Raw genomic sequence first — 14900 nt, 5'->3', positions numbered from 1 at the left:
CTTTATGTGATGAATTAGGAGCCAAATTAGCATAAAAGATTGAAAAGGTCGATATCATGATAAGAGTTGCAAAAGAAAAATGGTTGTCCCTACTCTCACACTCCTCTCTAATCTTTAGGCTTAGCAAATACTGGAAAAAGAAATTGTAGCCAGTGATTAAAGCTAGCTACTGGACCAAGCAAAGCAAAATCTATATCATTCAATTCCCCTCCTCAAGATAAACTAATTATGTAACTTTCAACACGGCCTACCATGATGAAGCTTAGAAGCATTACTACTAATACTAAGTTGTTAAAGTGGAAAGATATTGATTGTTGCTCTTTGAATTGATGAATGCATATACAGATTACAATGGTATATATAGACTAATTCACACTAATCACTCCACTACTCACTCCACTACTCGTGATTCCCTCAACTATACCTACTACCTTCCACCCATACTCCCCCTCAAGTTGGCGCATACATATCAACCATGTCCAACTTGTTAAGTGAGTCATAAAAAGCTTTCTTAGATACTCTTTTTGTGAGCATATCGGCAAGTTGCTCTTCTGTAGGAACAAAAGGAAAATTGATGATCTTCGCGTTTAGCTTCTTCTTTATAAAGTGACGATCAACCTCCACATGTTTTGTACGATCATGTTGTACAAGATTCTGTGAAATATCAATAGCTGCCTTGTTGTCACAGTACAACTGCATAGCACATTTATGTTTAATACCCAAATCTTGTAGCAAGTTTCTAAGCCATAATAATTCGCATACTCCCTGAGTCATACCTATGTACTCTGCTTCAGCACTAGATCGAGCTACCACATTTTGTTTCTTACTCTTTCATGTAACAAGATTACCCCCAACAAATATAAAGTATCCTGATGTGGATCTTCGATCTGTAATATTTCCAGCCCAGTCTGCATCTGTAAAGCCACAAATTTCAAAGATTTTATTGTGATTAGAGAACATTACTCCTCTCCCCGGAGCTGACTTCAAGTACCTCAAGATCCTTACAACAACATCCATGTGGTCCTCGCTGGGGTTATGCATGAACTCACTTACTACACTTACTGCATACACAACATCTGGTCTGATATGTGATAGATAAATCAGACGGCACACTAACCTCTGATAACGAGGTTTGTCAGTAGAGACTTGATCTGGATACTCTGCTAACCGATGGTTCTGCTCGATAGAAGTATCAATGGGAGTGCAGTCCAACATACATGTCTCTGTTAGTAGATCAAGGATGTACTTCCTCTGACATAGATAGATACCATCACTACCCCGGGCTACTTCAATGTCTAAGAAGTACTTGAGTGTACTTAGGTCCTTCATCTCAAACTCTGTGGCAAGCTGTTTCTGTAATCTATCCACCTCAACAGTATCATTCTCATTAACTACCATATCATCAACATATATAATTAGGGCTATTACCTTCCCTTGTTGATGTTTAAGAGAAATAACGTGTGGTCTGAATTACTCTGTTTGTAGCCAATCTTCCTCATGAATTGTGAGAATCTTCCAAACCAAGCACGAGATGACTGTTTAAGACCATACAAAGACTTTCTCAATCTGCATACGGAGTTACTTGGAGAAGCGGCCACGTATACAGGCAGAAGATCCATGTATACTTCCTCCGTTAGTTCTCCAAGAAGGAATGCATTTTTAACATCAAACTGCCTAAGTGGCCAGTTCAAGTTAGCAGCGACAGAAAGCAATACCCGGATAGTGTTTATCTTTGCAACAGTTGCAAATGTCTCATCATAGTCTATGCCATATGTCTGGGTGAACCCCTTCGCTACTAAGCATGTTTTATACCGGCTTACTGACTCATCTGGATTATGCTTCACTGTAAACACCCAACGACATCCTACAGTCTTCTTGCCATATGGTGGAGGTACAAGCTCCCAAATATTGTTCTTTTGTAATGCTTCCATCTCTTCCTCCATTTTGGATCTCTCAATGCATCCTGCACTTTGTTAGGTACTGATACAATAGATATTTGATTCACAAATGACTCATATGACTTAGATAATCTTTTGGTATATATAAAATTCGCTACCGGATACTTGGCTTTAGTCTGAATGGTAGATTCATATCTTTTTGTTGGTTGACCCCGAGTAGACCTATTTGGCAAAATATATTATATACTATTAGCTGTAATAGAATGACTAACCTCAAGTGAGTGATCTTATGTACCATAAGAGCATTGGTTAAGAGTATAAATAGTTGTACGGGAGTCATGAGGAGCAGTTGTGTTGTCAGCTTCTGGTGCCAGAATCTCTTGAGTGACGATCTCAGGTGGTGCCTGTGTGGCTTTGGTAATCTCAACGGAACCTATTACCATATCAACTGACTCACTTGTCTTCCCATCTCCATGATACAACTCTTCAAAAAATGAATTCTCCTCATGAAGATCAGTATCAGAAGAGGGAAAATAACTCATGTCCTAAAAAAATGTAACATCCATAGTGACATAGTACTTCCGAGTAGGGGGATGATAGCACCGGTACCCTTTCTGATGTCCTCCGTACCAAACAAACACACATTTAACCGCCCGGGCATCCAACTTAGAACGCTGATGTGGTGGAAGATGAACAAAAGCAACACAACCGAAAACACGGGCAGGAAGATTATGAAAAGAGGGTAATGAAACATGAGATGCAAGCACCTCATATGAAACTTTCCCTTGAAGGACATGAGAAGGAAGGCGATTAATAAGGTGGGCGGAAGTAATGACAGCATCACCCCAAAGGTATTTAGGCATGTGAGCACTAAAAAGAATACACCGAGCCATGTCAAGTAAATGACGATTTTTTCTTTCAGAAACCTCATTTTGCTCAGGTGTGTAAGGACACGTTGTTTGATGAATAATCATGTGTGTGTTAAAAAACTCCTGAAAGTGATGATGCACATATTCCCCTCTATTATCAGAACGAATAACTCGAATGGTGGCATTATATTGTGTTTGGACAGAGGTATGAAAGGCACGAAAAGCTGAAAAAACCTCATCTTTATTTTTAAGAAGAACAATCCATGAAAGACGTGTGCAATCATCAATAAATGACACAAAATATCGCATCCTGACACAGTAGACTCTTTAGAGGGTACCCAAACATCAGAATGAATTAGTTCAAAAGGAATAAAACTTTTAGTATAAGTACTAGGGGAATAAGTAGATCGATGACTCTTGCCCAAAACACAGGTCTCACAACATAAAAAAGACTCGTCCACACTGATAAACAAAGTAAGCATAGATTTTTTAATAACACTAAAAGATGGATGCCCTAAGCGACGATGTCATAACCAAATTTCACTTAGCTTGTCAGAAGTGGAGAGTAAAGCGGTCCGAGACTGTCCCCCTGCGTATGCAGATCCAGATGAAACAACCGGCCCCTCAGATACCCCCGACCAATTACCCGTCCGGTGAGAAGATCTTGAAAGATCACATACATAGGAAAAAATGTTACAGAGCACTGAGCGACAGCATTCAATTGGGGAACATATATCAAATGATGAGATAAAGCAGGTACATAGAGTACGTTGTGAAGCTCTATGGTGGGAGTAATACGAACATATCCGGACCCTAACACGGGGAATGCCTCACCATTAGCATTAGTAACAGAGGGTATGGGTGGAGGGGACAATACGGTAAAGTAAGATTTATCATAAGTCATATGATCAGATGCACCAGAATCAATAATCCAAGTATCAAAACTAACATAGTGAGAAATATTGAAGGCCATACCAATTTGACTACGGCCAACGATGGAAGCTGTAGGTGCTCCGCCAGCAGTATGATGATCATGCCCAACCACACCATAGATATCGGGTTGAATGTAGACCGGGCCGGGTCTGAAATGAGATTGGGTCGGGTGGAGAAAAAAATACCGGCGGGGCCGAGTGGAGAAGAAATATTGGCGGCGAAGGATGACGTTGGTGGGTCGAGGCGGAGCGGACTGCAACTGCAGGGCGAGCGGCGGAGGGACGCAGCAACACCGGAGGGTGGCGTCGTCGGGTCGAGGAACGGCCGAAGAGCAGTCGGGCGAGGAACGGCTACGGACACAACAGCGGAGGAGGGCGGCGTCGTCGAGGTGGCAGGACAGAGCCGGACGAGCACCAGAGGTCGTCGTTGAGCGCCGGAGGCAGTGGTGACGGAGCCGGTCGGAAGATGCAGCGGTAAAGAGGAGACCCGATCTGACTGTGTAAAAAACACGACCGGAAAAAAAGAAAAAAATACTCAGAAAAACAGAACACGAAGGCTCTGATACCAAGTGGAAAGATACTGATTGTTGCTCTTTGAATTGATGAATGCATATACAGATTACAATGGTATATATAGACTAATTTACACTAATCACTCTACTACTCACTCCACTGCCTGTGATTCCCTCCACTATACCTACTACATTCCACTCACAGTTAAGTTAATTAAGTAATCATCTCGTGATTATCAAGTTAATTCCCCAGTCTTACGCGTATTTGGATTCAAATATCTCCAAATTTTCCAGCATTTGCCGAGAAATTAAGATGTCTTCATCTTGATGTAGAGTTGTAAATTTGTAATGTTGTACTGTATTGTAGGTGGGTTTCTAATGTTGTCTTTGTATGAATGAGATTGACTTCTACATGGTTTGTAGGAATGTCGCTCTTGTGAGTTAATGTGAATAATTAAAAACAGTATTACTTTAGTTTTCATCTTATTGAAGTGTGGAAATTCAATCACTATCAGGGATTTGAAGAAATTCCTGAGAACTTGGCAATACCAAATTTTCAATGCATCATGAATTGTACATCTTAACTCCTCTTGCGTTATGTGCAATGAGGCTAGAGGCCGATCAATTTACGGTTGTGAAATTTTAGCATATCATAAATGTGATGGGGAATTCATATTTGATATTGAAAATTCATCTTGACGTACAATTCATGATGCATTGAAAATTTGGTATTGCCAAGTTTTCAGGAATTTCCTCAAATCCCTAATAGTGATTGAATTTCCACACTTCAATAAGATGAAAACCAAAGCAATACTGTTTTTAATTATTCACATTAACTCACAAGAGCGACATTCCTACAAACCATGTAGAAGTCACTCTCATTCACACAAAGAAAGCATTAGAAACCCACCTACAATACAGTACAACATTACAAATTTACAACCCTACATCAAGATGAAGACAGCTTAATTAATGTGAATAATTAACAATATATTTGATCAATCATGGCGATATTGAAGCTATGGATTTGTACTAGTCTACACCCATAGTTAGAGGATGGTCATGTTATTTTAGACCGTTAAAGTGTTCAACGCTATAGTAAGCTCATGTTATCATCAGCTTGTGTACCATTCGTTTCTCAATTCACCTAATGTGGAATACTAAGCATTGTACTTTCTATCAATGAATTGATATAGATAGTCATGCGAGTATATATTTTCTACACGTCCCGTTACGAATTATTGATGTAGTTATAACTTATAAGTAAACTAATTAGTGGGTTTACAGTTCATGACTGAAAATTTTGCATCAATTTATACCTTGTTCCTAGTTTTTAACGACTGGGAAATAATATTATTATCAATGTTCCAAAATCCAAATCATGCCAGCATCATAGAGAATAGACCGTAACACAAAGCTTCACATAGAGACTTACAGCGCAACAAAGAGAAGGCGACCCCTAGAGGACAGACACATGTCCACAGCAAAACGGAGGTAAAACTGTGCGACCTGGGGACAGAAAGAGACAGTACATGCACACCAGGGGACGGAGCATCCCAGAAAATTATATAGATGCTCTTCTTCTTTCCAACTCCTCCTCCATTTTTCTCAAACCCAAAGTCTCAAAGCAAGAAATAATATCGTATAGATGGTGAATTCATAACCCCCATTTATTCAGGGGGACCTATTCTTATTCTCAGCAATCAATTCATTCATGCATCCAGAATGAACATCTGGGATCACAGTTGGAAGCCATGTATATGATCGATGATGATCTATCGCCCAGTTGAGCTATATATATCGTGTCAGCTTCATCGATCTTATTAGGCAAGTTTTCCATCATTTCTTCACCCGATTCCTTTTCTATTAATTGCCAAATGCTTGCTTTGCTTTCGATATAGCTACCTGATTGTTCATCATTATGTCTCTCGCTGCTCTTATTTATTTCTCTCTATATATTTCTTTTCTCATGTATGTATATGTACAGATTAGTTGATTGATATTAACAGTAAACATATGTATGCTCCAATATGAAAGCTTATGATAAAGGGTTCTTGGGGACCTCATTGAATTGGGAGTGGTCCTGTAAAACATGCTTCGCATGCTTTCATGTGTTACTGTCTTTGGGGCTTCTAGTTTTAGAGATGCCCGGCCTAGCTGGCTAGCTCAATCTCCTTCTCATGGTTAGCTACAGATATTTAGGCTCATACACTAGAGTGTTCGATAAGCGTTCGAAAAAGGAAAGATTGATGTAACCAGGTTGCTTGAACAATGAATCTACCACAAATCGAAAATATATACAGCGAAGTTATTGAGAAGATATATATATATATATATATATTAATTATTGAATAAGTAAGAGATATATTCGTCGGAGTTAAATGGTTTCTACTGTGGCTGTGGATATATTGAAATTTTAAGCAAGCACATATGCTTTGCAGTATAGTAGTTTCTGCAATTACGCAGTGAAAACTTCCCTACTTGGTTTAGAGTGAGTGAGTGACTGGAAGTGATCGAAGTCCAAGTTCAAAATATTATTGGAAAGAGCAGTGGTTTAAGAAATACTTCAGTTGATGCACCTTCCTTATTGTACGTGAAACTACGCATGTAAAATAGTCTTTCTTTTCTTTTTATCTTGATCAAATTGCCATCTTCATACACCAAATACTGTTAACTTCAGAATGCAAGAATGCAAGATTATCAAAGATTGACATTGTTAATTAATTGTTAAAGGCGAGGTAGTTGATCGACTAGCTACTTGTTATATATAAAATCTGCAACTAAGCTAGCAAGATTATCAGGATCAATTCTGCTGAATCATTCACATAATTAATTAGATCGGAGTGATTGCATCACAGTACTGTAGATTTGAAAGTGCCTCAAATTTATGATATAATGATTGGAATGATGCATGAATGATGATCTAACATAATAAAGAGTGGCATATGAGTGATCATGATTAGATACATAGTTTAACAAGAGTAGAGGAGGTGGTTGTATCTGTTGTCTAATTATCCTTTGCCTGGTGCAGAATGAATTCCAACATCTAGTCATTTTATTGTGACTTGAGATAAACTCAAAGAGACTAATTGAGTTACTAAAACACAAAGTAGAGTGTGATTGTCCTGTACACTTTTATGAGACCCAAAGTTTTCTAGGTAGCCTTGTTATGTCTACATCTCTTTGCTATTAAAGTAAATTATTGGTGACATCTCCTTATTAACTCCTTCCATAACTAACCTTCTCTTCTTCTTCCTTTTCGGTAATTAGCAATTCATCTTCTCTTTTGGAAAAACCAAAATTAGTGAACTAATAGGGTAATGGAAGCAGACCAAGGAGCAAGTATGATAACACCGCGTACATGTAACCAAACAACAAAGAAGGAAAAGATAAAGGAACACCCTTTTGTAATTGGCACAACAATGAAACCTCTACACTCGAGTTGTCACTACAAATTATTAAGCTAGACATAGCCAACGCCCTTTCTAAGGTGCAATCATTAAAAATCTAACAAATTAAGGTGTTTTTATATATGTTTATAAAAATAAAGTCATACACTCAATACTCATTCCAATTCTTTCTCTTAGGATAACATTATGTCACAAATTAGTTCACTATGTCAAATTTAACTTCACTATATGATATGGGGGTGATATGTACTCAGATTAAATTCGAATTACATGAACCGTTAATGAATTTTAAAAAAAAATCATCAAATCATTTACATTAAAATATATCTATATATACTATTATAAAACGGACACTCAAAACCTTCATTAACTTCTAAATATAACTACTTATGATTTCCACTGACAAACAACTTACTAGAGGTATTATGGTCAAAACTAGATAAATTAATTAAAAATATTATTTATTTTCATATTTTAACCACTTTTTTTTATGTAAATAACTACTCACTTTCTCATGAGTGTGGTGGATTAGAATTGGGGGAGACTTGGTGAAAAAAAACACTTTGAATTATAAATTTTAACACATCAGAAAGCTCGTATCGATTGATTCATAAGAGAACATCGAAGTCAATAACGTTTAGATTAATAGATGAAGTGATCATAAAATCCAAAAAAACTATATGATTTCTAGGTTTTGGACAAATAAAACAGTCAACTCCAAATCGACGGTATCGAAAAATGAATTGCGTAACGTCTCTTCGAAGGCGAATGTGTCTCTCTCTTTGCGTGGGTAAAAGTGTAAAACAAGAACACTCGCGCCACGTGTAACAAAGTAAGCCCCCACCTGCTCACTGTGTCACTTCACTAGCTACATTTTACTAAACTACCCCCACCCGCGCTCGTTAATAATTCTTTATTAATAATACTTTTGCGCCCATGCACCCAAAAACCAGCCAAAAAATTTCAAATACAGACGACCCAACAAACGAAACCGAAATAAAAATAATTTTATTTAAAAATTAAAAAAGGTTTCAGTAAAATAGCCCAAACACGGGGGTGTGTGCGACAGTTATTCTCCCAAATCTCGGCTGAAACTTGCTCTTCTCTCCCCGGCGTCTTAGTCGTAACGGTCATATAATCTCCCCCCAACCCCGATCATCTTGCTCTTTCCAAACAAAATCAACCTCTCACTCACTTTTTCTTTTCTGAATTCTCCTTTAATTTTTATTCATCTGATTTATTTATTTCTCAGAGGACTGAGAGAGCTACAGTAGTCGAGGCCGGAATTTGAATTGAATTAGGGTTTTTGGAGGATGAGATTTGAGTTGAATTTTGAGTGTCTGAGATGGTACCTGCTGTATCGACAACACTGAATCCCAAAGCCGCCGCCGCCTCCGGTCGACCTCAGAACGGAATCAGGCCTCCGTTACTACCTTCCGACCCTGAGAATGGCGTCACTCCTCGCCGCCTCAAGTCTCGAGAAGTCACCTCCCGCTACATGTTGTCTTCTTCTTCTTCTTCCTCTTCGGCTTCCTCTACTTGCTCCAATTCGAAGCGATGTCCGTCTCCGGTGGTGGCCAGAACCGCCGCGGCGAGTCCGATGCCGACGCCGCAGACGCTGAGGCGGTCGCAGTCGGTGGAGAGGAGGAGAGCGGTCACTCCCCGGCCTAATTCGTTGGATTTGAGAGGCGGCAATGGAGCTGCCGGCGGCGGAGAAATGTCGGCGGCTCAGAAGCTGCTGGTGACTTCGACGAGGAGCTTATCGGTTTCGTTTCAGGGGGAGTCGTACTCGCTTCAGGTCAGTAAAGCGAAGCAGGCGCCGTCTCCGGCTGCGAGGAAGGCCACGCCGGAGAGGAGGAAGGCTTCGACGCCGGCGAGGCCGGGTCAGAGCGAGAATTCGAGGCCGATGGAGCAGTACCGGTGGCCGGCGAGGTTGAGGCCGGACACGTGTATGACTAAGAGCTTGGATTGTACAGTGGAGAGGAAAAAGGTGAATGGATCTGGCTCCAATGTGGTTAGGGCTTTACAAAATTCACTGGGGAATGATCTCGGTGGAAGATTGAGGTCTAGTTCTTGTAATTTGGGTTCTTTGAAAGCTACTGAGTCTGTTGATGAAGCTAATTCAGTCAGAGTTACACAGTCTGAAGCTGTGGCATCTTCTGATACTGACAGTATGTCCTCTGGTAGCTCCAATTCGGGGCCTCACGAGCTCGGTGGAGGCGGTGGTGCTGCCGGACAGGCGCCGCGGCCCAGAGGGATAGTGGTGCCGGCGAGGTTTTGGCAAGAGACTAACAATCTCTTGCGCAGGCAGTCCGATTATAAGGCTAATGGAGCAAGAGCTGTGGCCTCTACTAAGGTTAATGAGTCCAATAGGTTATCTGCTGATAGTCCTGTGTCGTCTCCGCGAGGTGTTGTGAATAGCAGGGGCCAGTTTTCCCCAATTCGTGGAGCTGCTAGGCCTGCGTCGCCGAGTAAGCTCAGCAGACCTGCATCTCCGAGTAAGCTCAGCAGGCCTGCGTCGCCGAGTAAGCTCAGCCGGCCGGCATCTGTATCGTCTCCTATGAGGGGAGCCAGCCCTTCGCGAGTAAGGAATGGAGGATCAGCTATACCGAATAGTAATTTGAGCAATGTGCCTTCGGTTTTAAGTTTTGCTGCTGATGTTCGGAGAGGGAGGGTTGGGGAGGTTCAGATAGATGAAGCACATGCGGTGAGGCTCTTACATAACCGGCTGTTGCAGTGGCGTTTTGTAAATGCTAGAGCTAATACTGCACTAGCTGCACAGAGGTCCAATGCAGAGGTATGTCTCCTAGAGTTGAGCCCCGTTGTCTCAATGCACAAGTATTTTTCTTTTGCCTAAAATGGATGGCGTAAGTTTGTTTATCTTAAACTTCTCTTGTTTCCCTGAGCCTTGGCTTATATGGGAATCTCTGATGGCTTTTCTTCTTCTTGTACATAATTATCTTTGCACTTCGTTTGGCTGCATTTCAGGTTTTCAAACTTATTTGCTATGGCACCCCTTTCAGTTTTGTTATAACGTTGATGTCAGTGAATTCTATAGTTCTCACAGTTGGGCTAGTAGATATAGATTTTTAACCGAAGCTAGGTTGGTGTTGTTTGTTTTGTAACTCGTGTTTGCTTGTAGATATATAACTTGTGTTTGCTTCAACACTGAGGGATTTATGGCAATTTTGTTTCTTCTCTCTATGTCATTAAATGATAGGTTATAATGTGGAATATATTCTTGCTTTGAAGTGTTTGATATATTTGCGCTACACAAAGATTTCATATTCTGTCTCCTTCTAAAGGCTCTAATTTGATGAATGCATCTGGTTGCAGATGTAAGATACGATACCTGTAGGGTGGGTTAGCTTAGGAGCTTGTTTACATGAAAACAATCATGTATTGATAGGTTGTGTACATTATTAAGTGTGATACTGTCATACTGGTTGTATTTTCGCATTTTAATATGTGAGATTATTGGGAGTTTGTTGTGTTTCTTTTTTATACTAGCCCCCTTGTCCTAGTGAAAATTTAAATACTTATGCCTTATGCATATTCAGTGAACTTTTGGTTTGAAAGGATTTTAAAATGTTGTGGATACTGACCACCCCATTCGATTTTAGATTATGTTTAGATTTGCAACTTAATTTATTCTGAAATTTTGTCGTCTTACTGGAATTTCTGCTTTTCATCAGAGAAGTTTATACAATGCGCGAGTAACAACTTCAAAACTCCGAGAATCTGTTAGAGCCAAAAGAACTGAGCTACAACTACTGAGGCAAAATTTGAAGATAAAATCCATCCTCCAGGGACAAGTAAGATATTTTTTTTGAATCCTTTCCTGATTATGCTTGAATTTAACCTTTTTGTTGTCGCGTGAGCGGTTTGGCAAAGTTATGTCTTGTCTTACTATTTTCAATGATTAAATTTGTATCTGCAATTTAAATGTCATTTGGTGCCAGTTTTGCATGCATTCACTTCTCACTCTTATGCTTGCACTTATGCGCACACACCTCCCTCCCATTTGTGTGGGTTGTTTTTTTGTTACAATGAGGGACTGAGCTTGCATTCTAAGTAGATTGCTAACTTATTAGATAGAGAAATGCTGTAGTTCTTTAAAAAAAAAATCTGTTTAGATAACCAATAAGTCATTGGCTTGAATTTCGTCTGCGATTGCTTTCCTGTGCTCTTTTAGAATGATAGTCACTGCTCCCTCTTGAGCATCTATGTTCTTACCGTTTCTTCTGGACGTCATAATTTGGTATGGAAATGTGGAATGCAGTGTTTTGTTTACAATGTACTTCATTGAATCTTAAGTTTAAATTTTGTTTTGCTTTATGGGTGCAGATGATATACTTGGAGGAGTGTTCGCTTATGGATAGGGATTACTCTACTTCCTTGTCTGGTGCCATTGAAGCTTTGAGGGCCAGCACACTCCGCCTTCCAGTGGATGATGGAGCAAGGGTATGTGTCTTTATCATACCTCTTTCCCTACTTGGTTCTCCCTATAGCGAATGACAATTTATTTTTCCAATTCTCTATTGCTACAGGCAGATGTCCACAATGTGAAGGACGCTATTTCTTCAGCAGTTGATGTGATGCAGGCAATGGCATCATCAATATGCTTATTATCATCCAAGGTCATTTGTTTTCCAAAACTTTACAATCCCTGCCATTTTTATGGTTATTGTTAGTCTCATCTCCAGACCTTAATAGAGTGCAAGGCCATCTTTCGGACTTCTTGGGCCTTCCAAGACATCCTCATCTACGATAAATGTCTGACTGGGGTTTCCTCAATGAAAATGATGTTTTCATGGGTTGTTACTGGTAGTTTTTTTTTCTTAGTAAAAGGCTACCAGGACTGGTCCTCTCTTTGATAGCATCTACAGTCAATAATTGGGGTCCTATGGGGGTCTTCTTAATTGAAATGTTGAATTGGTAGGCTACCAGGACTGGTCCTCTCTTTGAAAACATGTGTAGTCAATGATTGGGGTCCTAGGGGGGTTTTCTTAATTGAAATGTTGAATTGTAGTTACTAGTAGTGTGGGATGATACGAGTTCCAAAGGTTCAGAGAGGGACGAATGGCTACTTTGGCATGTATAAACAACCAACTAAGTACTTCAAAAATTATCCGGTCTGTACAGGATTTAAAGTTCCAGAAATTCAAATATCACTAAGGGATCCCTGGGTTCTGAGGGATAAGATAAAGAAATTTCAACAGCTGATGGCCATATACATGAAGTGATTTATATATAAATGTTTTTTGTCGTTCTTAGTGCATCCTTGTTTTATTCCAAGAACAACCATTCACCCATGTGTTTAAGTCCTTGATGTCCAACTACTGAAATTTCTTTGTGAAAGTTTTGACCTCTGGTCTGAAAACATCTGTAACTGATAGGTTGGGGAGGTGAACTCTTTGGCGGATGAACTTGCAAATGTAAGTGTCAAGGAGCATGCTTTGCTTGGTCAATGCAGAGATCTACTGTCAACAGTTGCAGCCATGCAGGTATATGTCGTTAACTGGATTTCAGTTTAAGATCTAATCAATCTACAGTATAGATAGGAAGTAAAACACCTCATACTAGATTTTTTTTCCCCATTCTCTTGATACTGACCTCGCCCTAGTCAATCACATGTAAGTTTGCATAGTAGTGTTGTGGATTTTTGGAAAAGGGAAAGTGATAGATGTGACACTAACGGTGTACGAAGAATTGTTGTGTTTTTTTGTCCTTTCATATTCCTTCTGACCTCATCTCCATCCACTTGATAAAAACTATCAGATAGAAGAATATAATGGGAGTAATGTCATTATTCCTTGTGCTTCTGCGGACTTCAATTTTACCTCAGATTACTAATTAATCATGAAACCTCCATAAGAATCATAACTTTGAAACACAAGGTCCCAGAATTTTTTCCAAATTGTAGGGGGGGGGGGGGGGAGGTTTAATTTATCATTATAGGCAAAGGTTGAGTGGTGCAACTTTCTGATTCTCTAATTGAACATTTCTTGTGCTTTTTCTCAATATAATTCAACTTATCTGCAAATATTGAGCAGGTTGAGGAATGTAGCCTGAGAACACATATTCTACAACAAGAACGTGTACCTTCAAGCCTCACAGCAGAAGTGTAAAGCTATATGGTATGACTGCCTAAAAAGCTAACATCTCATCACATCAGATTCTTTTTCCTTTATTCATTTTTACCTTCAAATCCGCAAAGAAGCTGAAGGGATAACAAGAGGATTGAATTGGTTGGTCTTGGTGGTGGCTTATGAAAACAGCAGTGCGCTTAACTTAGGCCCTTGTTTCACGGTACGGGGAACAACCGAACAACTTTAGGTAGCAGGAAATTGTGTAGTCGAACATCAGATTAATTTGTATACCTCTACTTCTTTCATACGTCTGGAATATATATGTAAATAGTAGCGATGTTTTAGTATGGTCCAATAGTTTATGTAAGTTATGTTTATGTGGGTGATGGAATACAATTTACCATGTTAATCTGTTTTCATCGAATATCACTGGGTTCTGAACTACAGATGTGAAATATGAGGTGGTGGAAAGGACTACTTGCAGGTTATGATCCATTGCTTTCAACAAAGTTTGAACTTTAGAACCATGTTTCTCATACATAGATTTATCTGAATTTTACCACCAAGATTTAACCCCCTTAGACCTGAGTCCTATGTACCCTATCTGGTATCACTGGGTTAGACAATGCTTCAAGTTCATACTATATCAATAATGAGAACCTATTTTGGTTGCATTGGTAGATTTGGAAGTCCAGAGTCTGCCTTAGTGACCTAATGTCCATATGTTCATAATCATCTTTGGTGATTACTTTCAAATTGCTTTGCATCCGATTCTCCAAAGCCTTTGTTGTTTATGCAATTTGGATTGACTAAACCTCTCATAATATCATATCGTAGCTATATCATTAATTCATTACACATAATTGATCTTATAACGATGTGTTGATCTTGTTTAGCACAACACTTGTAATTTCTCTTCTACAAACCAACAGAATGGTGCTATTGACCAGCCTGTGGTGGTAGAGCTCATGCTTTTCTGCATAACCGCCTAGGTATGGTGTTAAACGATGTTTCGCTAGCTCAATCGGGTTTGTACCTTGTTTGCGAGGTTGTCCTTCCATACCTCCACTTTCTTCTTTCTTTTTCTTTGGTCCCGATGTCCTCGGCATCTTGTTGCTTGTTGGTTGACTAATTGTAGGAGAAAACCCTATTAATGGTTGCGATTGGATCTCTGGGGATTGTTGGTG

At 39.6% G+C, this 14900-nt stretch overlaps 1 protein-coding gene across 1 annotated transcript; it reads left to right on the top strand.

Moving 5' to 3' along the window:
• The first annotated feature begins 5844 nt into the window (after positions 1–5844).
• LOC126782078 (QWRF motif-containing protein 2-like) lies at positions 5845–14137 on the top strand. Its single transcript, XM_050507240.1, has 7 exons — positions 5845–6038; positions 8874–10418; positions 11317–11436; positions 11969–12085; positions 12172–12261; positions 13021–13128; positions 13678–14137. Exons 2-7 carry the CDS (start codon positions 8967–8969, stop codon positions 13750–13752), a joined length of 1962 nt encoding a protein of 653 aa, XP_050363197.1. The 5' UTR covers positions 5845–6038; positions 8874–8966; the 3' UTR covers positions 13753–14137.
• The last annotated feature ends 763 nt before the right edge of the window (positions 14138–14900 follow it).

The sequence above is a fragment of the Argentina anserina genome, chromosome 2 (assembly GCF_933775445.1).
Source record: "Argentina anserina chromosome 2, drPotAnse1.1, whole genome shotgun sequence".
In the NCBI taxonomy this organism is placed as follows: Eukaryota; Viridiplantae; Streptophyta; class Magnoliopsida; order Rosales; family Rosaceae; genus Argentina; species Argentina anserina.
Note: the sequence above shows the minus strand (reverse complement) of the source record. Positions and strands in the feature narration are given on the sequence as shown.